A 26,450-nucleotide genomic window follows, 5' to 3' on the forward strand; every position below is an offset into this window, starting at 1 on the left:
GGTGTATCGGTTGTCCATGTCATTATAACATAAAAAATCATTAACATTATCATGCCAACAAAACAAAAACAAACCAAAAATATATTGGCCTTGCATTTATATAGTAACTTCGAAATAAACCGCTAATATGTTAATACGAAATAAAATCAAAACTGTTTTAAAAACATGCATAAAATGGCAAATAAAGAAATTCTGTATTCGTAGTGTATATAATTCTCACAGGTAGATAATATCGTGTGACTAATACATTACTATTTGTAAACACATGAATGTATGTGCAGCGTCCCCTAGCGGCATAGTGACGTACTGTCTGGCCGCTCCTCGGCACGTTTAGCTCACTACCTTAAACTTAAACCAGACAGTGTAACTGTGAAATAACTCCATATTTCGATGTAAACATTGCTTTTGGTGATACAGGAAAATGTAAATATTTTAATTTTTTTTAGTTTCATTCAAAACCCTTTTTAGCATATAAAACAAGCTCAAAATCTGGATATATTCGAAAATCTCCGGGTCTGTAATGATTAAAGAAAAACATACTCTATTTTTATTGAGTTAGGGCACAAATCTGCAGGTATTTAGAGGTTAATAACTGCGCTCCTGATAAAAGTAGTAAATATCTTTATTATTTGGCATCAAAATTAGCTATATAGTTATGTACATTGTAAATACCTATACATAGAGCTTCTGGTAATATAATTAGAGTATAAAAAAATATATTACATAAAGGGATGCTGCATTGCAATGCAACAAGATTGCTAGTGGAGAAAATTTTACCATAACTATAGCTATAACACCGCTTTACCTCTTCAGATAGCAAAAAATCAATAATACACATCATATAAATAAAAAAAATAACAACGTGCAAACGAAAACATCCTCTATACCATATACACACAAAGCGCAGCGCCGTCCATAACCTATCTAACAATTATTCTAGAATATTGTATCACATCCACACATACGTGTAGCAAATTCGTAATAACCTGATTTATTAACATTTGTTAACCCCTGGTAATAGCCAATAATTGCCAGTGAAACGGGTCATACAATTAATATCGTATATCGATCGACGCGGGCTGTAATTCATGCTAGTGGCAATAATCACTCGCGTCGTCCATTGCACTTCAGCGGGTGTAAAAGCCGGTAGTGCCAAAGGCTGCAGTTCAAAATCAAACATGATTTTGATCAATGCAGTTGTGTTTTGCGCTTCGGCTATCTTCATAGGAAATGTGGTGAGTTTTTGTGAATTTTATATTAGCTTTAAGGTTGAAAATTGTGTGCCGAAATCGATGCGCGGGTTTTGCTGTAATGCGGTCGAGATTTTTTCTTTTTTTTTGCGTCCTCATTTCTGCTAGTGTTTTATATCTATGTTCATTGTTTAATACTGTTTTAGTGAGCGTGGTGCGTTTTAAAATTGATGTATGTAAAATAGATATCGTGTTTCATTTACGTAGACAAAGAAAGCTTGTCGAAACAAATAGACCTGTGCCAATATGAATTAATATTATGCGAATTTATTTACACTAAATACTGTTTTGTACCAATTACCTACCGCAGTATTAATTTGATATTCAATTTTATTAATAATTTAATTAACATAGTTTGCAAAGCGTGATGAAACCTATTATGTTTGCAATATAGTTGAAATTAGCTTGATACATTTATATTGACGTGTGCGATCCCAGGAGAAATACTATCTGTATTTAATGGCTAACACCTTGTTTACTGGCGTGAACTGGGACCTATGTATTTTGCCTCATTAGTGAAAACTATACCTTATTGCTCATGTTTTATTGATTAAAATTCAGTGGCAAACAAAGGAAAATAGTTGTTTTGTAATTTTCTTTTGTGCAATAATTAATAGCAATACATAGTTTCATGTCATAAGCTCACGCACACTAGTTACTGTTTTGTTTAAATTACTAATGAATATGGACATTGCGAGACTCGATATTTGGTAACATTTACAGAGATAGGAACGAATAAATAGGTAATAACGAATAATAATGACTAATTAATATTATATCTATAGCTGTTTTAATATACGACCAAATAAATAATTCCATTCAAACTATGTGAATGTTTTTAGAATATTGTAATTACTTAATTTATGAATAATTAATAATATCTAAAATTAAATACTTTGCGCTCATATCTAATATCCTTAAGATAAAGAGTTATAACGTAACGTTACGCTTTTAAATTCCCAAAGAGGTAGGCAGAAATGTACAAAATATATTATATGTACAGACGTAATTTCAAACATTAAATCATATTTTTGAAAAACCCTAAATCTTAAAATAAATCCCAAATAATACTTAGCTCGACATAGGAATCGAACCTGAGACCCTTTGCTCGGTACTTGAACGAAAATTCAACCATCGAGTCAATAGCAAAATAAACAAAAGTATCAATAAATTATCCCTTGGCGTTACTGATGGGGGGTATTGTGAAAAAACAGGGTCGTTTTTTCACATTATGTAATGGTGATACTCCGGCTGAAATTAGGGCAGCACTTCGGTCACGCGAGCTATTGACCACTCGCTTTGACGTCACGACACAGTGACCGAACCACTGGAGCCTACAGCCACTCTGAAATGAAAATAGCGAACATACTTTCCAATTTGAGTCTAGATCATAATTTTATTTATTTATTTAATCTTTATTTATTTAAAATCCTCTAAAATATTTTTTTTTAAACACTACTTATAAAATTCAAAATAAAAGTGAAATATTAATCTTTTTATTTAAACTTATTTAAGCTTATTATTCTTTATTGTATTTAATCTTTAATGTACACAATATAATAAAATAGTGAAATATCATATTTTGCTAAACTTAGTAAGAGATTTGACAATGTTCATGTCTTACCATACAATTGACTAATTTCCTTGGTCAAAAATAAATTATTTTGACTTTTCAATACAATAGAATATTAAAAATAACCAATCACATTTTTATTAGTAGATTTCATGATCTACTTAATTTTAAATTTTTTATAGCAATTTTTCTAGAAATAAGTCTGCTATATGATGTATAAATCTGATGACGCCATAACGTAATATTTCATACAAAATTCATAAAAAAAAAATAGTTTTATACGTTTCGAAAAAGGAAGGAGGTTTGGAATTTGACCAATAGGAAACTAGCGTATTTCAAATACCAGGAAATTGTGTGCAGTATTTCACAAAAGGCATTTATTTGATACAGACAACAAAATGGGTTCACAAACCATTTAACATATTGGTAATATATCTCTTATTCCCCAAAGAGGTAGGTAGAGGCGAGGAAGTAGTGTCGTATATCAAACCTAAAATAAAAATCGATAATACTATTTAGAATTTTCTAAAACAGAAAACCGCAACCTGGAAATTAAACCAATGTCAGTTATGCTTCTGACAGACACAAAGAATTGAAGACCTATCAATAGGAATGTTGACGGGTTATAAAAATCAAAAATCTATTTAGACGGTCAGTTCTACGTAATAAAAAGACACGTTATTTTTATTTTGTCATCTAAGATAACAATACTTAGATGAAACGAATCAAAGCATATATGTATGTCATTTTTACGTAGATATAAAATGTAGCGAGAAGTGACATCACGCGGTATTTCAAATCGCATTCTTCGAAAGTATTTATTTCCGTAAGAAAATAAACAATACGTGTCGAATGTTTTAAAATAATCTACAAGACGAAATAAAAATTTGTTAACTACCCAATTGAAGACCTATCAATTGTCAGTAATTTATATATATAAAAAAAAATCCTATGAAAAATAATAATAATAAGAGGCATGGCATCACCATCGTCACCGTCAACCTAAAGAATAAAAGTCGAATTATTTAAGAAACAAAAGTCTTTATTTACATTACATAGTAGCATAATCTAAATTACCAACACCTTTTATAACGAGAAACATGTTAACAATTCACCAACACATAGAAAATTACACAATAAAGTTATTACAGACATACTAAAATACCTACGCCGTAGTAACTGGCTACGTAATTTGCTACGATCGTAGCAGACGGCTTACAACTTCCAAGATGCCATAGAAACGAGTAGGGGTGTAGTACTACGACAGTTGTAGGGTTGCGTGACTAACCCTCATTGGAATATTTATGGCGAGCCTTAGACATACCTCGTATCGTGGTCAAGTAAAAATTGTGAAGTAAACTTAACATGGGGATTGAAATCTAAAATGTGGCAATGTACCGTAAGCGTTGATAATAATAAAGCAGTTAGAATTGCACAATAGCTAGATAATTATTAAGGTGTTTCTGCATTTTAAATTTGGAAATTAACAATAATTCGCGTTCCTATTGGCGGATTAGAACTCTAACTACATATATTGTGCATCAGCGCGACTACCGAGCAAAGGGTATCTTATTCGATTCTGGCAATAGTTCCCATTACATAGCTTCTACTCGTATATACTATGACTACTTAGATACTATGCTTGGTTTACAAAATATTATATTAGGTTATATTTACTAAGGATATTGAATGGTTTTATGTGACTTTACCGGTTTGTTTGAGTCAAATTTAGGGATTGCAATTTCACCCTCTTTCTGATGACAGATCAATATGGTATTTGGTACATGCTCTTTTTTGACCATATAATATAATCTATTTTTTTCCATCTCCATTAAAAGTTTAACATAAAAAAATTGTTTTCATGTATAATGTACTTGTTTATTTTCCCAAACACAGGCGGGTGAAGTGCCAAATTTCCGTATCTTGGCACCTGCCTTCGTCTGCCCCAAAGATAAGGATGCTGTAATAGACAAACCGGACACCACTATCATAACGTAAGTTATCTTTATTCTCTTATTAGTTATATTGAACTACATACATCTGTTTGTCTGTACCCTTAGTACGAGTTTGGTGTCTGTTTAAAGTAATTGAAACGAGAACGCGTTTGGTTTCAGAGCCCTTAGTTTGAATTTGCTTTAGGTTTAAAGTAATCGAAACGAGAGCGCGTTCGGCGCTCTGATTGGTTCATTTATTTGAGCCGACCAATCAGAGCGCCGATTGTTGACTTTACGACTTTACGTTTGAAGTAATTGAAGTGAGTCGAGTAAAGTAAAGCAAACTTGTACTAAAGGTACTAATTGGCCGAGTCGTGCAAACCAAACAATCAGTCCCTGGTGGACTGATTGTTTGGTTTGCACGACCATCAGATAAACGTCAATAGGAATACACATTTTATACCAGTATAATATAATAATCAATTATTTGAAGGAGTACATACAATATCCAAATATATTAAATCATACCAGGAGACGGGTTGTAGTAGTATTAATTGTATTATAACAACAAATATAAGATATTTCTCTCAGTAAGTAATATCATGGAAGGGTTGCGTGACAGCCTGTTCTTAGCAAATAATCTGACAAACACAACACAAACAACTCTTCTTATTAGTTTCTCTAATTAGAAAATAATTCTCTTATATTTACTTACATTCATATAATTACATAACACGAGGATTTCAGTTCATTTAATAGCTTTTATTTTTCTTATGGTGTATGCCGTAAACGACCTGACGGATATCGTGGTAAGCAATCATTGGACACCCGAAACACCAGAGGCGCGAAGGAAAAATTAATAAATATATATGTATTTTAAATGGGCAAGAATTGGATAAAAACTAATGCAGTTACCACACGCGCATGCTTACCGCAGTTTTACTTGCGCATGCCAGCTTGTACACTGAACACTTTTAGTTGGTAAAACGGTAATGCGCAAACTCCAATGCTTGACTTGATGGTTTTTAAACTTGCTGAAATTCTGGCATGCGCAAGCTATACTTGTACAAAGGGTCTGCGCGTGTGGTTGGTAGTTCAGTGTTCAAGCCGCAGTTTAATCGAGTCCCAGTAACTGTACGCGCACGGTCGTTAAAAATGGCGGATTTACGTACATACAATCGACAGTTTGTTACTGAATTCATTGAATTATATAAAGCTCTGCCCGCATGTGGAAGATCAAATAAAAATCTATTGACAGCCATTTTTTGAGTACAAAGTTACTTTTGTATTTTCTTTTTTTCACAAGCAAACACTTGAAAAATAATAGCAGAAGAAATAGTTCTTCATTGGGAAACATTGTTTCCACGTCGACGATCGACAAGAATTATGCGCGTACTTAACTGTGCCGTGTGGTAGATACATCAGTGTTCAGTCTTTTCATGCGACAGGCATGTGCAATTAAAATTGTCAGGCATGCACGTGTGGTAGGCGCATAAGTCTACAAAATGTCACAAGTGATCGGCTTATCATACTTTTAAAAACGTCTCTTTTGAAAAATATCTACATCAACATGTTTTTTGTTATATGAATTTTATTATTAATTATTCCAAATATCCAATATAATATATCAATGCTACAAACAGGAAATTCGGGTTGTGTGACACTTTGTTATGTAGGCACTGAATATGAAGAGATCACCCCTAAAAATAGAGGATACTTTGTAGCCCGTTATTTTAAAAGTGAAATAAACAAAGTTTTATATATTGGGTTTTAATGGTAGATAAACAAATTATAAATTATTTTCAAAATTCCTAAAATTCGATACGTTTTTGGAATTTTTTCTTAATAAGGGTTGAAATCGCTAGTATATTAGAAAGGCGTTAATGTGAACGACAATAGATGTCACTAGTGATGAGTATAATGATATTTTGGTAAACTTATTTAACGTAGTTTTAGTATGGTACTTGGTGGCTTTTCAATATATAAAATTCTGTTTTAGCTTGCAAACAGACAGCGATATACCAGTGGAGTACCTATGGACTGTTCGCTGGGAGACCCTGGAAGCACCCTCCCAACAGTTCACTCTGGCTCTCTGGCGCAACGTACGAGAACTGGAAAGCCAACTGAATGACCTCCCGATGGAACCAAACGTCTTCGTTATCAATAACACTGAAGTATTCATCGCTTTAATATTAATAACGTTTTATAAAGATTTGTGATCTGGGGGTAGTAGTGCCCCCGCCATTAGACGAGCCAAGCGAAGCGCAAGCAAGGGCACTACCTACCTTATCTGGAAGGCTTCGTCGTATTTTTGAACCTTCATAACTTGAGTTTGGGTTATACCAGATAAACAAAATTTTCAGGATATAATGTCAGTGGTAGACTTAATAAACCTCTAAAGTTTCAATTGCATAGCTCTTATACTTTAGATTTTATTGATATCTAAAATACCCCGATTTCGTCACTCACTCAATGATATAACAAAATTTTAAGGTATTTGAAGTCCTAGAAAACTGAAATTTGGTATGTAAGCTTATTAGTACCCAAACAACAAAAAAATCCTAAAACTTGGAACTTTTGCCCCCCAACCCCTTAAAAGGGGGTGAAAGTTTGTTCGAGACTTCCGCAACTTTTGACGCTAGAGGTTGAATGCGGCCGCGGAGGGGTAAAAATCTGAAATAGGGAAACTTAATTCCCTATTTCCTGCTTGAGATCTGAAAATTATACACAAGCATAGAACACAAACTTTTCATCAAATCAAAACATTATCCTACATAAGTACTTAGATATGATAATATTACTACACTTCACTTCGGTAAGTGTTTATTAATCAACCTATACTTTTACATAAGCATCGTAAGTATAGTATGCGCCAACGCCCGCCGCCTGCCCCCTCGTGCAGAGCTAAAAAAATCGGCCCTCAGCGAGCGCGGCACCCGAACGCGGGCAGACGCGCGAGGGCCGTCGTTGACGGTTGTCTCGTTGAATGAAAAGTTTTCGGTGATTTAAAAGTTTGCTATCGCGGAGAAAAAAACCATTTGCCTAATATTTAATTGTTAGTAGTTTAGTAGGTAAAGGTTTAGATCTAGTGGCTAATTTTCATTGATAAAAAGTATTAGGATTACGTTTGCAATTTTCTTATAAGATTTACTAGTTTAGTAGGTGAATTTGTCGCTCATTTTATCTTTCTAACATAAGCAACCTACAAAAAGAAAAGAACTCCCACAAAAACATTTCATGTTAAATGTTGCCAAGACGAGACCATATAGCTCGCACTGTACAAAAAGTAACAGATCCCGTGTAGAGCCAAGTTTCTAACCCTATACTTTTCAACTGGCGAGTTGGCCGCACGGAAAGAGTTTAGAAGATTGACTAGATTTTTAAGCTCAAGCCCATATGACGAATAGCACCGTGCGGCCGACTCGCCAGTTCGTATCAATAACTTGGCTCTACACGGGATCTGATTACTATTAATAACGTTTTATAAAGATTTGTGATTAGATTTAACCCAGAAAGCCATTGGATATCTCAAGTCGCTATGTTCATCAGTGGCCTATGTTTATCAGTGGAGGCCATCTGATATTACAATGCCGGAGAATTCTTCATCTTCAGTCCTTGTTCATCAACTTTTTTATTTACTTTTACCATATGTTTTCTCCTACATATCGCGTTATTCGTCGCTTCTAATCGCTCTCTCCTTACGCGTTTTTGTCATCGCTGAAGATCGTGGCTTCTTCTGATCTTGTCTAATAGATGTCGCTACTCGTTGCGTTATGTTATTTAATGCTTCGCCACATAGACAAAATAGTCAAAATATGTCTTGAAACTATATTTTTTTTATATTGTTTTATGTCCCTGCTATTTAGATTCGAATGAGCTGACCAATTTATTATATGTCTATCACATTATATTTTTAATTTTTCTCTCTTCCATGTAAAGGTTCGTCTCATGTCCACCATTTCCAGCACTTCTCAAATTACAGAATTACGTTTTTCTTTCAGCTTCTCAGTGGCGTCACGTACATCTTCAACGTGACTGCCACTACCTACCGCGATAAAGTAGGTACGCAGAAGGAGTTCAGAATTAATAACATCAAAGGAGACTCCAAGCTCCTGATGGAAGGTCGATCAGAGATGTTCTCCATCACCCTGCTTGGAGGACAGCTCGCCTATTCAGATATAGACTTTATACTGGAAGCAAAAGTGACTACATGTTACAAGACTCATGATTATTACGTAAGTACCTATGTCATATTTTTATTGCTTTTTCAGGTCTTACTTGTGTAAAGACCTCACAGAAAACCGACGTGAAACAACGATTGTGTTTTGTTTCGTCATGTGAGTGAGGCTTCCAGAGGCAAAATTATCCATCTCCTCAATCCCCCAATCCTCAAATTCCTAACTCCCAAAAGGCTGTCAACGCACTTGTAACGTACATGGTGGCGTTTATGAGAAAGAAACCTAAGCAAGTTCCCACGACTTTTTCTTATCTCATCCCAAATGTTGAATAGTAACCACCTTGATGAGTAATAACATCTGGGGTAGTCTATTGCCTCGAACTAATCACCTGAGGCGCCATGCCCAGGGCCCTAATTACATCTTCACAATAGGCTTTGTACTTCTTTTTAAACCAGTATAACAGCTGATAAGCAGTTTCTGAATAGTTTATTCATATCTAATGCTTTGACTAAATCAAAGCTTACTTAATTAATATAAAAAATTAAAGTCCTACTTCTAATGATTCGATGATTTTTTAATTCAAATTACCAAGATTAAAAGAAAAAAATATTATGATAAGTTAGTTAAAAATATAAAGGGGTTTCCTAAGTAAAAAACTTAACTTAAAAAAAAGGTTTGATGACCTTGAAACGGCGTGAGCCAAGTCTTAGTACAACACTTTACCTGGTAATATTTTTAGGCTTCTATTATTTGAGGAGTTAAAAATATTAGTTTAGAATGAAAGAAACAAAAGCTTCTTGTTCGTGAATGTGCCCGCATGCCCTAAAACAATTATCCATTCAAAGAAACTTTTGTACTACTTATCTCTAGGTAGAGGATCGTAAATACTCCTTTAAAGAGGATTATGAATACTTTCTTTTATTTCAGGAATAGAACCATTTTTGTGAGTTTTTAACTCTGTTCTATTGTTCTAACAAAGATTAGTTGTTAACTCGGTATAAGACAATGAATGAATCGAATGAATGGTGCTAAAACAATATGCACCGCCAATAAAACACAGAATGCGTCAATAAAACAGTGCCTAATCCCGGTCAGGAATTTACGATTCTTTACAAAGGCAGTTTTACAGAAAATTATGGCTATAATATTATTTACCTACAACTTTCGTGGCTTTGTAGCATATAGCCTTGCTTGATAAATGAATTGTCCAAAAAATAAAATATTATTTGTTTCGAAACAGCGGTTCCGAAGATTAGCGCTTTCAAACAAATAAGCAAATAACGCTTCAGCTTTGTAATATTTAAGTATAGATTAATATTTCTGAAATAATTAATGATACAATGTTGAAGTAGGTGAAGATTAGTTACTACGTTCAAATGCATTGTTTCTCTATCTCTTTCGCGCCTTTATTCTTGAAAGGGTAGGCGGAGATGCACATGCCGTATATAACGCTTATATCTCGCTGCGAACAAATCACACTCTGGTGCGGATGTCAAGAGAGCATTGATCATTGTCAATGCACGAACGAGTGGAGAATTTGCATGCGCGACTGTTCGGGCTGCCGGCACTGCGCGGTCTAACATGCCGTATATAACGCTTATATTACGTGATGATTAATTATGGTACATAACTAATATAATAAGTGGAAAGACTAGACTACTAACTTTGCCGTATACCGGACACAATTCCAAAAATATCTGAAATACCGAAAAAAAAATCAAATAAAACATTACCCGACCTAGGAATCGAACCTGAGTCTCTTTGCTCAGCAGTCACGCTTGTGTCCACTCGATCAATGAGATAGTCTCCTTCATGGTTAAAATTATTCTTCATATATGACGATACAATAACACTTATGGTATCATCTTATGTGTAGACACTAACTATGAGGTGGTTAGTTGTTTTAAAAATATATTTAATAGGTATTCATATTTTAATACGACATTAAATTAAAACTAAATGTCTTTCCTCTCTCTTACGAATTTTATATTTTTCTGTGACCGACAGGGTCCATAAATTGTGACTAAATACTGTACATATTTTCTAATACCTGTGTATATGATGGATGCAATCAGTACTTGAATACTTGAATTTACTGCAAAACTATGTGATCTTTGCCGCCTTTCTAAAGGATCGTAAATTCTTCTCAGGGATTAGGCAGCCCCTTTCTCTGTTTTATTGGCGGTGCGCATTGTTCTAGTAGGTAAGCTATAAAGATTTTAACGCCTTATATTATTAGTTCGCAGATTCTGCCTTATTTTTAAATGTACTAGTTTACAACCTTATTGTAGGTATGTTTATCATTGTGCATAGTATAATGATGATCCATAAATATTTATAAACCGTTTGTTTCGGCAAATTCTCACAAGTAAAGCTTTTATTTTTGTTCTGTAGCGGCGCCGATTGGCTATGATCACCTAATCGTTTCGTCTGTTTGTTTGGTGGCTTATCCCATGATAAAATTATAAAAAAATGACCTGTTTTTATCTATCACCGGCTGTCATACCTGTACCTATACGTATGAAGGGTTAATTTGATTAAAAATTAACTAACAAAATATGCTTTACTCAACGCCCTGTGTCAACATAAAATCTTTCTTGCTACTAATATTATAAATTCGAAAGTTTATATGTTTGTTTGTTTGTTACTCCGTAATGTCAAAACTGGTGAAGTAATCGAGATGAAATTTGGAACAGGGGTAGACTATGGTCTGAAATAATAAATAGGCCACTTACTTCCCACAAGAACGCGGGCGAAGCCACTGTCAGAAGCTAGTTTCATATGTTAAATGCACTAGGTTTTATATTTTCGGTCTGTTCCATAGTTTGTATGGACGGTGAATAGCTCCGAGGGTAGTGTCGCCGTGTCTGATGTGAAAGGCTCCCGGCTCGTCATCCGAGCCAACACCCTCACTCCAGGAGCATCTTATGATGTGGTCTGCCAAGTTTACAAGACCTCCACTGGAGATTTTATTACACAGGTATTGTAGTACATTGACAAATAAAAAAGAAAACCTAAATAAATCTATATAATGATATTTTTATACTACTATCGTGAGACATACTAAATTAACTAAAAATGACGGTTGACTCACGTACATTAATGGGGGAAAGCTCTACTAGTTTCGAGTCACAGAGAGACTCTTCATCATGAGCAGCGTACACAGACGCGGTGATGTCGCGCAGCTATTTATCCATTAATGTATGTCAGTAAACCGTGACTTTTATGTAATGATAGATTTCATTCTCATATATTTTCTTACAGAGCAGTCTCCCATTCCGTGTGCTACATAGGAATGTGACAATAAACTTCAATGTTGACCTCATGTCTATCTCAGCTGAGCGCCCATTGAAACTAACCACTGATATCAACAAACTCGACTACATAGGAGAGGGAATGACAGTAAGTTTCAATATCTGGTAATATCGTTGTATGTCAACAATATTCATTAAAATGTAGAAACTTAAACTTATGTTTACACTTGATATTTAGAAATAAAATATTTATAGTTCTCAGTTTAGTGCATATTTTTGTAGATTGCCTGGGAATGCACAACCGGAGGAGAACCGGTGGAAACATTCTACAAGACAGATGACGATGGTCATTTGTATTTCCCATCTGGATTGCTTTATGCTGGAGAGTAAGTTCTGATGATATTTCTCCTTTTTATAACTCAATCTATGAAATTACCAACACAGGACGTACGACAGGGTGGATTCTAGACACAAGATGGACTGCTGACCCAATAAGGTCGCTGGATGCGGTCTGCTGTAAATTACCTATCTAATCGTTACCTGATTGTTAGGGCGACAAAATCATCATCATCCGCATCAGGAGTACGAACGGGAGTGGTTTTAAGTCAGTTAGAGTGTGACACCCCCTCTCGCCTCACCCACGGTAGCAGAAGTCATTGGAAAAAAAGGGCTATAAAGTCAGTGGGGGAGGCTTATGGCTTAGGCTGTAAATGCCTTGCCTGATGATGATAATGATGATGTTAATTTGATTTGCCACAGGTACTTGATGAAGGTGACAGTGGATGTGCAAAGGCACTCATTTTCAGAGAAAGCCATTGCCCGCGTGGTTGCTGTGGATCCCCTATTACCAGTCATTCAGGTACTTACTTGTTATTGTTCTTATCGATAAATACCGTGAGACTTTTTAAGCAGTCTTAAGGATTTTGTTCGTGGTCTGTCGGAACGACTTGGGAGGTCGCTTTTATTAATTTTTATCTTTTGTTTTTGAAAGGAATTCTTTATCCCAGCAGAATGATGCATTTTTAGTATTTTTTTAATGCCTTATTACATAAATCCTGGCTTACAGGAGTTGCAGCGGTATGGGAGGTTGTGGCGGGCTAGTCCCAAAAAAAAATCTTTTTTAGAATAGAGTATGATCGTCTCTTGGTCATTACTAACTTAAGGCAGACAGTTGTTCTCAAAAACAATGTTAAGCAAATAATAAGAATTTGAAAATAGTATTGAATTTGAACAGTTTTTACATTTTTGTATTGTATCTTTCGTGATATGTATTAAATTATATACATAGTAACGTCCTTACCTATGTTTTTGCAATGTTACTCATGAGTAACGACTTTCTCATGAGTCAGAAAGTCATAACTTTGAGCTCCTACCGCGACTTGAAACTAATCGAGCTACAACTTTAAACATGTTATGGAATTTTATCCGTCAGGCCAATCGTTGGACTTTAATATGATAAACTAATAAAGAGTATGTATTATTAACTTTTTACAAACAATTGACAGTTGCAACACATGCCAAGAGTCGTGAACGAAGGTACTGTGGTCACCATACATGCCAACGTTAGCCACGTGGTACCAGGTTGCACCATTACGTGGTACTTCAGGAGTAAGCACTGCTTAGAGTCAGAGTTCTCTAGCACAACTGACATCTGTGCGGATAACCCGGTAAGTTTTGCCTTTATTTTTCATAAAAACCTTGTTCTACCCTAGAATTTTATCCTATATTGTGCGCGAATTGAATTCGCAGCATGTTGCGCAGCAGCCGGTTTCCTAGCCAACCGTACAGTTGCCATTACCTTGTTATCATGGGAGTAGTGCAATAAAGGCTTCCTCACTTTAGGCCGGCAATGTATTTGTAACACCTCCGATTACTTATCATCATGTGATACGTCGTCTGCTCGTTAACCGGCTTATCCCATAAAGAAATGTTAAGATCATTATGGCACCACATCAATTTTCTTGGGTTGGTAGTGTTAGACGTTTTTATATTATCTTTGTATGGTTAGGTATATTTTTTTCAGTAAGCATCTCTTATTTCATCTAACGTGTGTGAAAACCAAACAAAGCGTTCATGGTTTGGTACCATAGTTTCAAAATCAAGAAATGACTGTGGAGTATTCCAATAAAAACGTTTTAGTTACTCCTGTTCACAAACCATTAAGCACAAATCATTAATTGTTAAGTAAGGTTATCACTCAATTGATCATTATAATGTCATTATTAATTTCTCTAGTAGGCAAGTATAAAGTATGTTTAAAGACGTTGTTTCCAAAGACATCATTAAAGTCACCATATTAAATTTAACTAATCATACGAGTTAGTTAGTTAATGAAACTTGTTCACTATTTACAAAGTTCACAAACAAACAGAAGTACGTGTATTATGGAATGATCAGAATTTTGATGGAATTAGGTGAATACTGTTTTTATTAGCGAGGCGTGGAACTGGCGATAAGTAGGTGCTAGTTTGCGTGTCATAAGTACGTAGCGGTCAGGTGGTTTCATGTTATTTCATTATCGTACCAAACTGACGGCTTTATGGAAAGCGTTTGGGGCCACAAATGTACCTATATTTCATTTACATTTTTATTGCTAAAAGAAATTTGTGTTTCGAGTCGGTCAACTCACTTATGTGAATAATTAATTGGGGCTTTAGTTTTACACACTACATTGAGTTCAGTTAAAAAGTGGGACATAACAAGTTAATCAAACACTAGTAAATATTAGTAATGTCAGGACGTTATGTTATTTAATCAGGATAATTATTTAATCAAAAATAGTTAATTTTATTCGAACTATAGCTGAGGTATATATTGTTTACTTTTGAGCGATTTTTAATATAATAAAGGATTAAAACGAAAACTTGATTTTGTCGTAATAATAATTAATCTTGTTTATACCTAACTAAACCTTAAAAGAAGAATAAGCTATCACTTAGATTTAAAAGAAAATCAGAACGATTTAGGAATGTTATAGTTAAACAATGTCCTGTGACACCATTTTCTGTTATACATTGATCAATTACATATCTCTCAACAGCATGGCACAGAGATTTCAACGCCAATAAACTTTTATTCCCTTGAACAAAACTTCCTAAGCGAACTGACGGATTACACCAATGAGAGCAGCTGGAAGTCAGTGTCAGCCAACTTTGAAGCTGCAGCTGGCAGAGTGAGGGTCGTAGCAGAGTGTAAATGTAAGAAGGATGAGAACTGCACTGGCGAAGGAGAAGTATTCGCTGGTGTTGTGTTCGACCTCAATGAAAGACCTGATACAGGCTATGTCCTGGTGAGTTTCCTCATTTACACAGCAACAAACTATAGTTAAAACGGTTTTATTTAGCTTAGGTTAAATTTCACACCCTTCCTTGATCACAAATTGATCTTATATTCAGTACACGCTCTTAGTTTTGCTGACCATACAATATTATAATCTATGTCTTTTTACCGAACTATGTACCTCCATTGTGGATATCAAACGATAGGGCTTGATTGGTGGAATGGTGGTTCATTAAAAACATTTAACATAGAAAAAAATATGGTTTTGTATTCAGTAATTGTAATAGTTGAGTGATGCACTTCGTAATCAGCCAAGAATTTCTAAGTATCCGTGTTGAAGTTAAATACTAAAACAGTACTTCAATTAGTACCTCGTCTTGTATCAGAAGTAGTTAAATTCAATAATTTGCAAAACAGGCACCCCACGTAATAAATACCTGCGTTTTTGCAATTTGCATTGTCAAATGATTAGCTGGTGAATCTTTTATAAATGTTTTACGACGACTCATTTAAGTTCAACATTGAAACAATATGCTTCTTTCATTTGTTTCCAACCTACCCTTTCTACAAGCCTTTGTTTTTACGAAGCGTCATTTGTGAGGGAGTAAATAGTTCTATTACTTTAAGAACCCTTTCGTCATAATAGTCCGAAGATTCAATGAGTTTAAAAAAATAATGGATAAACCGTTTGGGCTTTGCTAAAATTAATGCTGAACAAATGTATGATGAGAAAAAAAACAACGATGCATTACGAGATATGAACAAAATTTTGATATATTTTTGTATATGATTAGGTGACTCCAGAAATGGGGACAGCAATGGAGACGGTATTCCGTCTGAGTACCCATCGCGTGGTAGATGTCAACAAGCCACTGAAATACACCTTCTATTGCGACCTGCGCAACAATGACACCTTGTTGCTTGGAACATACCTCGAACATAATGCTGTAGAGACTCTCTTGCCTTACATTGGTGAGTATGAATAACTTGATCCTGTCAACGGCTTCGCACACGTTCCCGTGGGGTAAAAAGTAGCCTTTGTGTTATTCCAGACGATAATCAACCCGTGTTCCCTATACTTTAAGCCGTCCGGACGTGATTGATGCGAAAGTTTGTGAGTTTGAATGTACAAACATTCATATTTATAATATGAGAGAGACAAAATAACCATTTATAAACATAAGAATATTTGGTTAACCTTAAATTTTATAAGTTGTTAAGGTAACTTGGTTTATCACTGTAGTAATACAATCATGCAAGATTGAAAAACCTTGTGTTTCGGCTGCAACCCTGTATCAGAAACTATATTATAATAAAGTAAGTCAGGTCCGAAGTACCCAGCAATGTGTGACCCGCAGGTCAGGCAAAGTATTATTTGCTTTTAGCTAAATCATTAGATTATCAAGTGTTTTGGAAGTTCTTAGTAATAGTACAGAGTTAAGCACGGTGTTTGGCACATCTACCTACCTATCTAAGGAGTAAATATGTATAACTTGTATCTAGCAGTGAACAGAACAGACTGATGATGTAACCTCCTTCTGATTTATTTACAGAGGGTGGAATAAATGTGTGGGTGGAGGTTTGTGACTCCCTGGGCGCTTGTACCCCTGGATCGACCACCTTGGTGCCAGTAGCTCCAGGCGAGGCTCGCACGGTCGATGCATTGGTCGAGGATGTGCGTGCTCACGTCCGTCGCTGCGAGCTCACGTCGCTGCGTCGACTGGCAGCAACAGCTGTTGTCAGTTACACTGTCAGTATTTTAAATATTATACTCAAAATCTTAGCAAGTATCTCTAGGGTTAATAAAAAGAGACCAGTAACATTTTCAATTAAACAATGCTATTGCATCATTCCCATAAGATATTTCAAAAATAGAATGATTTTTTGCATATGATTAGTGCTACGGCGTAGCAAAAATTTACTCGGCGTAGCACTTCAGTTACTTCGGCGTAGTCGATAATGAAGTTACTAGTTTTACTATATTTGCTTATGATGTTTATAGCAACTTTTTATAACAATGGATTTTCAACCGTGAGACGTTGAGGTCACGGCGCACTGTGGTATACCTCAGTCACATGATAATATGCTAGCAAAAGTGCTAGCAATCTAACTAGTTACTTAATTTTCATCTTCATTATGTTTGATGATCCAGTCTTCCTAGATTAGCCACAATGTTGTACACTGTTCACGGAGATATATACCTATATTATAAAGTTGTTTATTGCTAGCTCCAGATATTTTCATGTTTATATTCATTGTTAGTTATAAAGTCAATAATTGTTGCAGAACGCAGCCCAGACGGAGGCATTTTCGAAGTTCACCACTGCGCTTCTGAACGCGTTGGGTGGAATCGAGGAACGTTGCGTCGAACGCAACTACGACTTGTATAATGATTTCATGTACTGGCTACAGAAAGCCGGCGTAGACACCACTAAGTTAGTGTAATGTAATCACAAATGAATGTTTAATGAAATAAATAGTATTGTAGTAGTAGTAGTTTAGAAAAAAAATATTTGTTTTATTTTAAACCCGATCTTCATAGCAAACATATATTCACGATAAAACACAGGAATATTACGAATAGAAATTACATAATCTATCGTGATTGTATGACATTTCAATCGTTATGGTAAATGGTACAGCCACGGCACGGCGTTGTTTGCTCCTGAACAATACAAAAAACCAACAGCGCATGAAGATGGTATGAAATAGGTCATACGACACAATATTTTCTGTTCACATTAAAATGAAAAGTTAATAGCTTTTTTGAGGGGGGAAAATCAACCAACGACTTCTACCATCTTGAGCGAGGCGGGAGGAAGTGTCACACTTTTACTGACTAAAAACCACCCCGTTCCTGCTCCTCCTTTTTGAGCCGAATCCCTGATACGCCCGCAAGGCAGTCCGGACAAGTTAATCGCTGGGTTGGAACGTGTCATGACTATCAGTAGACCGAGTTATGTAAAGCAAATGGAAGTTGCAATCGAGTTGCTACTTAGGGATAAAATTAATAGTAGATCACACTACTAGTCTATAGATCTAACTAGCTAGTATAATGTATTAAGACCGTACCAAAGAAAGAGGTAAAGTTTTGGGCTCAAGGGAATTCACAAAACCAAAGCACACAGTAATATATTGCTTGACATAATAATTATTAATTCAAAAGGTAATAACGTACATACTCGTTCTTCTCCCTTCGAAGCTACACTTTCATTTCACTAGTTTTACTGACAGACAGACTGACGAATAATTCAATTTCACGTTTCAAAAGTGCCTAATTTAGGATTGATTGAAATAAATGCTTTGTCTTTGACGTTGACAATCATTAAGTATTTAATTCTATGACTTTCTTATACACAAATATTTATTTTTTTGTAAATGTAAAATATAGTTTCTATTAGAATTTTTTAACTGATCATAATACCAAGCTCCAAATTTCATCTCCATTAAAAGTAACTGATTATTTGTATAACTAAACTAAGGCAAACATTGACTAAAGCTACCCTTAGAGAGAGCAAATAATGTACGAAAATGTATTTACTGGAACAAGAGCCCTCCTAGGAACGCTTGTTAGCGATACGACAACTGCAGTGCGCGCTATAACGACAAAGCAATATCTATGTATCGATACCCGTTCACCTGAGACGCGCCCATAGAAGGAACTGAAGCGATTTTAGTTTCATTTTTCCATTTTTCACGGCGACTTCTATTCAACAGAAAAATTATAAAATGGAAAAAATTGGCAAGTACTAATGTGACTTCATCTGAGTTATATTTATTTTGGCTAAGATTATTCGGTACGATACGGAGAAGGTAACGTCGTAAGGAAATCTGGCGAATATTAGACTATAATTTTTAAAAATTATTGTGATCAAAGCTCATTCCTTCAAAAAGCTTTGAAATGATGTGAAAGTTAATGCAATTATAGACGATGTCCGACTCTTACGAACTAAAAACCACCCCGTCCCTACTCCTACTTTTTGAGCTAGAGCCCCAGTATACCCGCTAGGTAGTCCGCAGCTACGGATCAGGCATCAGTCCTACTGGACCTCATCTATAGTTGTCTGACGGCACTTAAAGGCGGAATTTTTCTTCTCTTCTCCCAGTATCTGAATACAGTTCAATCTTAGTGCCAGCTGTAGTTTCACGTGGACTCAAGCAAGGTCAATACACCAAGTAAACGCTAACATCATTTAACTTGCAGTAGGTACTTGCGTTAACGAACCGATATACGACCGAAGAAAAAGCTCTTTACAGCCTCCGGCAACGTAACTCGATACTGTGATGCTTATTTTTACTGCAAATACGAGGACTGCACTCGACTCAGCGAATAGCGATAGAAAATATTGTGTTCAAAAGACGTGACTAATTATTTCAATGTTTTTATAAGATAGAATAAAATTGTAAGCGAAAATACGTATCAGGAGCAACCAATAACACCGACTTTATATACCAAAACTTAAAAAAAGCAGTATTAGTTAAGTCGAAATTTAAAAAAGGTAATTAGGGAATTTTTAGTTCAGTTCAGTTTAAGCCATTTTTAATTCGTACAACAGTATAGACAGTTCAGTAGAGTAGTACTACGGTCTGCTGTAGCACAATAAAATAGCCACGGCGTAGCAGATGTAATAGGATGGAATAGCAGTGTAGTAGCTGAACCAGGCGCTATTGCTATTGCCTATGTTTCTTCATCCTGTGGTTATTTTGTAAATTGCAAAATTCAACTGGATATTAAATCTGATGGAGCTTTAGCAAATTCCTGCATCCTTTCCCTTTCATACTGTGCATATAAACGACGAGATAAAAGATCGATTTTAAGAGAATTTAACAGAGATATTGACTAAGATACCTATTAGTGAGAAAGTTCTAATTATGGGCGACATCTCTCCATATGATACAATGACCTTACGACGTAAGAGGCCTTGCCAACAGCTGTAGGCAACATGAACTGTAATGGTCAACTTCTACTCGGACGATTTCACCTGGCTGTAACCAACACCGTGTTTAGGTATCCAAGTACAAAGCCAAGTAGATGCAGCCCCACTCGAAACATTGACATCTTAAAATGTTATAGTTCGCCAAAAAGTTGTTTTGCATGTTTTAATAATGCGTGGTGCAAACTGCTGGTCGGACCACAGGCTCATTACCTGTTAAATGCCTAAATTAAATATTATAAACTAAATTATCTAAACGTAAAAAAACTCAGGTCTACTGAGGTGCTCACACAATACTGAGATGCTGTATCATATTCCGTATTAAGTGTCAGAGTTAAGCAATTTCCAAGAAGAATGGATAAAACTATCTTTATCAGTACTGAGTGTCGCTTTTAACTTCTTGGGCTGTAGGATAGAAAACATGAGGACTGTTTTGATGAGAACGACGAAGTATTTGCAAGCCCTCAGGGTCCATCGTGCTCTCCTGTAAAGGGAAAATTCATACTCTGTCTGTATGACTATCACCAAAATCTGTTCAGTAGTTTCAGCGTATCCCATAATTAAACTAGTGATAAAATTTTAAACAAAAATAATATTTTTTTATTACTTAAAACATAACCAAAACAGCGATGAATTTGCTACAAGCACAAACCCCAGGATTTCAAAATTCACCACGAACAATGGAAACAATTCGACCAATCACCGTGTCCTACCGGTTCTCTTCCCCGCCCACACCCCTGCGTATGCGCAGGCAGCACAAATTTTGCACTCACTACTCACTTCTCCGTTGGCGGTCAAGAGCTAACCATTGCAACTGCAACGCGTTCTGCTACAGATTACATTACAGTGCATTCAATTTACGCTTCAATTATGGAACAACAGAAAGAACAACTAACTACGGTGACAATCGAGACACCAAAAGAAGAAGTACCGAAGAAAGAAACGAAAATTGTTGTACGTCTCATTTATTTGTAAAATTACATTTTAATGTAATTTTGTGTTTTGTGTAAACTGATTTAATCACATATTACTTTATCAGGACGAACCAGAGCCTTCGACGTCAACAGGCGCAAAAGCACCAAGACCGAAGCGCGGCAGACCTAAAGGTTCAAACCGCACCCCCCTGTCCCAGGTTCGTATAAATTATACAAGTGATATATATTTTATATTCTCTTTGGGGCTGAACAATATATTAATAATAAACTTTATTTACAGGAAGAAAGGCGCGCAAGGAACGCGCAGTATGAAAAAGAACGGAGGGAGGAGTTAGCGAAAGCCCAAACCGAATTAATGGAGGCCGCAGGCTGTAAATCGGATGTAAGTTTTGAAAAATTGAAGGTTTTTGCTTTAAAATCAACCGATTTTATTGTTTTATGTCTTACTTTTATTTGTTTTTGAAGGTGACAACAGCAGCTCTTTTGGCCTTCGTGGTCACCAAATTGAAGAAGGCTAGAGAAAATATGAAAATAGAAGACAGTATTGAGGAATATCAACGCCTAAACGATAATTTACAGGCACAAAGTAAGTTAAAGTACTATTTCTTTTTAATATCAGTTTAATAATGTAAATAAATTATTAACATGTGTGTATGTCTTGTTACAGTTGCGAGTTGTTTCGAGCGGTTGGGCCCGGATTTTGTGTTAAGTGAGGATGAGGATGAGGAGGACAAGGAGATTGTAAGATATACTTACTGTATTCATTGGCCATACACCGCGTCAGTCAGTTATAGTCATAGTTAGTTAGCATGTAGCAAATTAACTTTTTACAGAACTTCGATTTAATTAACAAGTTTTTACTATACAGTACTTTATGCACTACCAACTGTACCATACGTTTAATGTTACTATAGTTGATATTGTTTACTTAAACGATTTTCAATTTACAGACTCGAAAACGTAAGGTGAAACAGGAGACCACCGTCTCCTGTGATGAGAAGCGTCAGCGGGTTGAACAGCCAGCTGACCTTGCAGAAGCCGGGCCCTCCACAAGTACCGTCCCACCCCAAACGCCAATTACTCTTCATTTTGGCGATGCCGACATAGATTATATGTTAGGTGAGTATAAGATTTGTATTTGGGTAACCGATAACAATAAAAAAGCTTAACGACCTTTCTAATGTTATATTTTGATTGCATTCGGATCATACAACTTATCTGCTATTTTATTTTTTGTTTTCAGCTCAAAATGACTTTCTAATGGACAATACATTAGAATCTATGGAGTTTGATGATCTAATTTGAAGTATACAATGCTCATTAGAGTCTGCGTCTACGTACTAGACGCAGACCCTAATGAGCACTGTAATTTCAAATTAGTTCATTGAATATCAAATAAAAAAAATGTAAAAAAGAATAAAAAAATATATTGACTAATTGTAAATAATTTATATAAAATAAGGAATAAATATATTATTTTAAATTTAAATTTACTTATTTCATTTGTTGCCAAATTATAAACACCTTAAATTGCTATACGTATAGTTCTTGTTGCGATTTAATTGAAATATAGAATTGAATACAGTAACTAGGTATTAGAATGTTTTCTTCAACTTCGTAATGTCGGCACATTAACTAGCAAACCGCCCGGCTTCGCACGGACAGTACCTATTTTTTTTTATATTATGGGGTCTCGCGTGTTGCAAGGCAAATCATCATAGTTTTTCTTATCAATGTGAAAACGTTTCAAAACCTGTAAATTATTTTTTTCGTGAAACACTACTAAAACCTTCAATGTATTTCCTACCAAAGCCAGATCAAATAAATTTCCATTTGAGGTGACACGAAATAGGACCACATGTAATTAATATAATAAATTTTAAAGATAAATATGATTTAAAATGATTGGCCATGAACGAATTAATTGTAACAGCAACGCAAAAAGTAGTTGTTTTAAACAAAAGTTGGAAAGATAAAATGATTACTGTCAGATCCACTATGAAACTAGACATTTTTGTTGACTTCTTGAAGGGTAACACTTTTGACTTACGTTATTATTAGGTGGTTCTTAATTAACTGCTAATGACGTCTATTAACTTAATAGTTATCATTTTAATGAAATACCAATGAAAGGTCCTTAACTGGATTCATATTTGTTAGTTGATTGATTTTGTTTAACATTAAAAGTCGATGAAAGTTAATAAATTATTATTTAACTCCGATTGTCTTATAGTTTAATTAAATCTATTTTCGAAAATGAACGATGGACACTCCTTTACATTTTACAGTAATTAATTGTTCATCGATTGTCTGGATCACAGGTCATTTACCAGTTCTTTCCATCCGTGCATGAGCGACTGGAGAGGACATGGCTGGAGGTGGATCACTGTGTTGCCCAGTTTCTTACTGGCCATGGCAACTTTAAAAGCAAATTGTTCTCATTTAAACTCGTTGATTCACCATGGTGCCAATGTTCGACAGCGGAGTTGCAACATGAGCAATCCGCCCATCACATACTCTGGGAGTGTGGTCTCTGGCAATCTGAGCGTAACACTATGTTAGATAATTTAATTGTTTCATCAGGTGTTGTCTATTATACGGACCTTGTGGAGTCTAGAACGAATTTCCGTGTGTTTAGGCGTTTTTGCCATACCTATTATTGGAAGCAAGTATAACAGCTCACACATAGGACCCACTTAGTTTTAAGTCAAATTTCCGTGGTGCTTGGCGACTGGGCTTCTCCCAGTTGTGGAGTCTCTTTGTGCCTTAAGGCTTAAGTCATTCTGTCTCCTGCACTAAATTCACCGAGGGAAGTGGAAACTTTCGTTTTATTTTCTTCTCCTCTAATAATATCTTCTGATTTATTTCGTTGCGGGATCCAAGACAGTCATTCATGTCCCTGGGACGCGCCGGACTTCAATGTTCCGGTGTTTTCATGGTTGTATCTACTGTAGATCCTGGCTTACAGGAGTTGCAGCGGTATGGGAGGTTGTGGCGGGCTTGTCTGGATCACAGGATGGTTGTGTAGTAGTAAACATTACTGATCAGTAAAGTAGTACTACGGTCTGCTGTAGTACAATAAAATAGCTACAGCGTAGCAGATGTAATAGGATGGCATAGCAGTGTAGTAGCTGAACCAGGCGCTATTGCTATTGCCTATGTTTCTTCATCCTGTGGTTACTTTGTAAATTGCAAAATTCAACTGGATATTAAATCTGATGGAGCTTTGGCAAATTTCTTCCTTTCCCTTTCATACTGCGCATATAAACGACGAGATAAAAGATCGATTTTAAGAGAAATTAACAGAGATATTGACTAAGATACATATTTGTGAGAAAGTTCTAATTATGAGCGACATCTCTCCATATGATACAATGACCTTACGACGTAAGAGGCCTTGGCAACAGCTGTAGGCAACATGAACTGTAATGGTCAACTTCTACTCGGACGATTTTACCCGGCTGTAACCAACACCGTGTTTAAGTATCCAAGTACAAAGCCAAGTAGATGCAGCCCCACTCGAAACATTGACATCTTAAAATATGTTATAGTTCGTCAACAAGTTGTTTTGCATGTTGTAATAATGCGTGGTGCAAACTGCTGGTCGGACCACAGGCTCATTACCTGTTAAATGCCTCAATTAAATGCGGGAGTAAATTAAATTATCTAAACTTAAAAAACTCAGGTCTACGGAGGTGCTCACACAATACTGAGATGCTGTATCATATTCCGTATTAAGTGTCAGATCAGAGTTAAGCAATTTCCAAGAAGAATGGATAAAAATATCTGAGTACTGAGTGTCGCTTTTAACTTCTTGGGCTGTAGGATAGAAAACATGAGGACTGTTTTGATGAGAACGACGAAGTATTTGCAAGCCCTCAGGGTCCATTGTGATCTCCTGTAAAGGGAAAAGCCTATCACCCAAGTCAGCTCATACTGTGTGTGTATACCAACTATCATCAAAATCCGTTCAGTAGTTGCAGCGTATCCCATTATAAAACTAGTGAACAAATTTGAAACACAAATAATAATAATTTTTTATTACTTCATAAACAAAACAGCGATGAATTTGCTATAAGCACAAACCCCAGGATTTCAAAATTTACCACGAACAATGGAAACAATTCGACCAATCACCGTGTCCTACCGGTTCTCTTCCCCGCCCACACCCCTGCGTATGCGCAGGCAGCACAAATTTTGCACTCACTACTCACTTCTCCGTTGGCGGTCAAGAGCTAACCATTGCAACTGCAACGCGTTCTGCTACAGATTACATTACAGTGCATTCAATTTACGCTTCAATTATGGAACAACAGAAAGAGCAACAAACTACGGTGACAATCGAGACACCAAAAGAAGAAGTACCGAAGAAAGAAACGAAAATTGTTGTACGTCTCATTTATTTGTAAAATTACATTTTAATGTAATTTTGTGTTTTGTGTAAACTGAATTAATCACATATTACTTTATCAGGACGAACCAGAGCCTTCCACCTCGACAGGCGCAAAAGCACCAAGACCGAAGCGCGGCAGACCTAAAGGTTCAAACCGCACCCCCCTGTCCCAGGTTCGTATAAATTATACAAGTGATATACATTTTATATTCTCTTTGGGGCTGAACAATATATTAATAATAAACTTTATTTAACAGGAAGAAAGGCGCGCAAGGAACGCGCAGTACGAAAAAGAACGGAGGGAGGAGTTAGCGAAAGCTCAAACCGAATTAATGGAGGCCGCAGGCTGTAAATCGGATGTAAGTTTTGAAAAATTGAAGGTTTTTGCTTTAAAATCAACCGATTTTATTGTTTTATGTCTTACTTTTATTTGTTTTTGAAGGTGACAACAGCAGCGCTTATGGCGTTTGTCATCACCAAATTAAAGAAGGCGAAAGAAATGAAAGAAGAAAACCGCCAGGCGGAAAATGAAATTAAGCGCCTTAATAGAAATTTAGAAGAGCAAAGTAAGTTAAAGTACAATTTCTCTTTAATATCAGTTTAATAACGTAAATTAAATCCTTAACATGTGTGTATGTCTTGTTACAGTTGCGAGTTGTTTCGAGCGGTTGGGCCCGGATTTTGTATTAAGTGAGGATGAGGATGAGGAGGACAAGGAGA

General features: G+C 35.8%; 1 protein-coding gene across 1 annotated transcript; it reads left to right on the top strand.

Annotated features, from left to right (window-relative positions):
* The first annotated feature begins 1,063 nt into the window (after window positions 1–1,063).
* Window positions 1,064–17,951, top strand: LOC118275670 (uncharacterized). Its single transcript, XM_035593724.2, has 13 exons — window positions 1,064–1,235; window positions 4,720–4,817; window positions 6,757–6,931; window positions 8,759–8,992; window positions 11,760–11,915; window positions 12,200–12,337; window positions 12,472–12,575; window positions 12,949–13,048; window positions 13,695–13,856; window positions 15,230–15,478; window positions 16,263–16,440; window positions 17,022–17,218; window positions 17,755–17,951. Exons 1-13 carry the CDS (start codon window positions 1,089–1,091, stop codon window positions 17,911–17,913), a joined length of 2,097 nt encoding a protein of 698 aa, XP_035449617.1. The 5' UTR covers window positions 1,064–1,088; the 3' UTR covers window positions 17,914–17,951.
* The last annotated feature ends 8,499 nt before the right edge of the window (window positions 17,952–26,450 follow it).

Source organism: Spodoptera frugiperda, chromosome 8 (assembly GCF_023101765.2).
Source record: "Spodoptera frugiperda isolate SF20-4 chromosome 8, AGI-APGP_CSIRO_Sfru_2.0, whole genome shotgun sequence".
NCBI lineage: Eukaryota > Metazoa > Arthropoda > Insecta > Lepidoptera > Noctuidae > Spodoptera > Spodoptera frugiperda.

Excerpts from the sequence above, each read along its gene's own strand:
- LOC118275670 (XM_035593724.2), top strand. The coding sequence starts at position 1,089 with ATGCTAGTGGCAATAATCACTCGCGTCGTCCATTGCACTTCAGCGGGT. Across the intron at positions 1,236-4,719 it reads CTATCTTCATAGGAAATGTG|GCGGGTGAAGTGCCAAATTT; the intron begins GTGAGTTTTTGT and ends TCCCAAACACAG. Across the intron at positions 6,932-8,758 it reads TCGTTATCAATAACACTGAA|CTTCTCAGTGGCGTCACGTA; the intron begins GTATTCATCGCT and ends TTTTTCTTTCAG.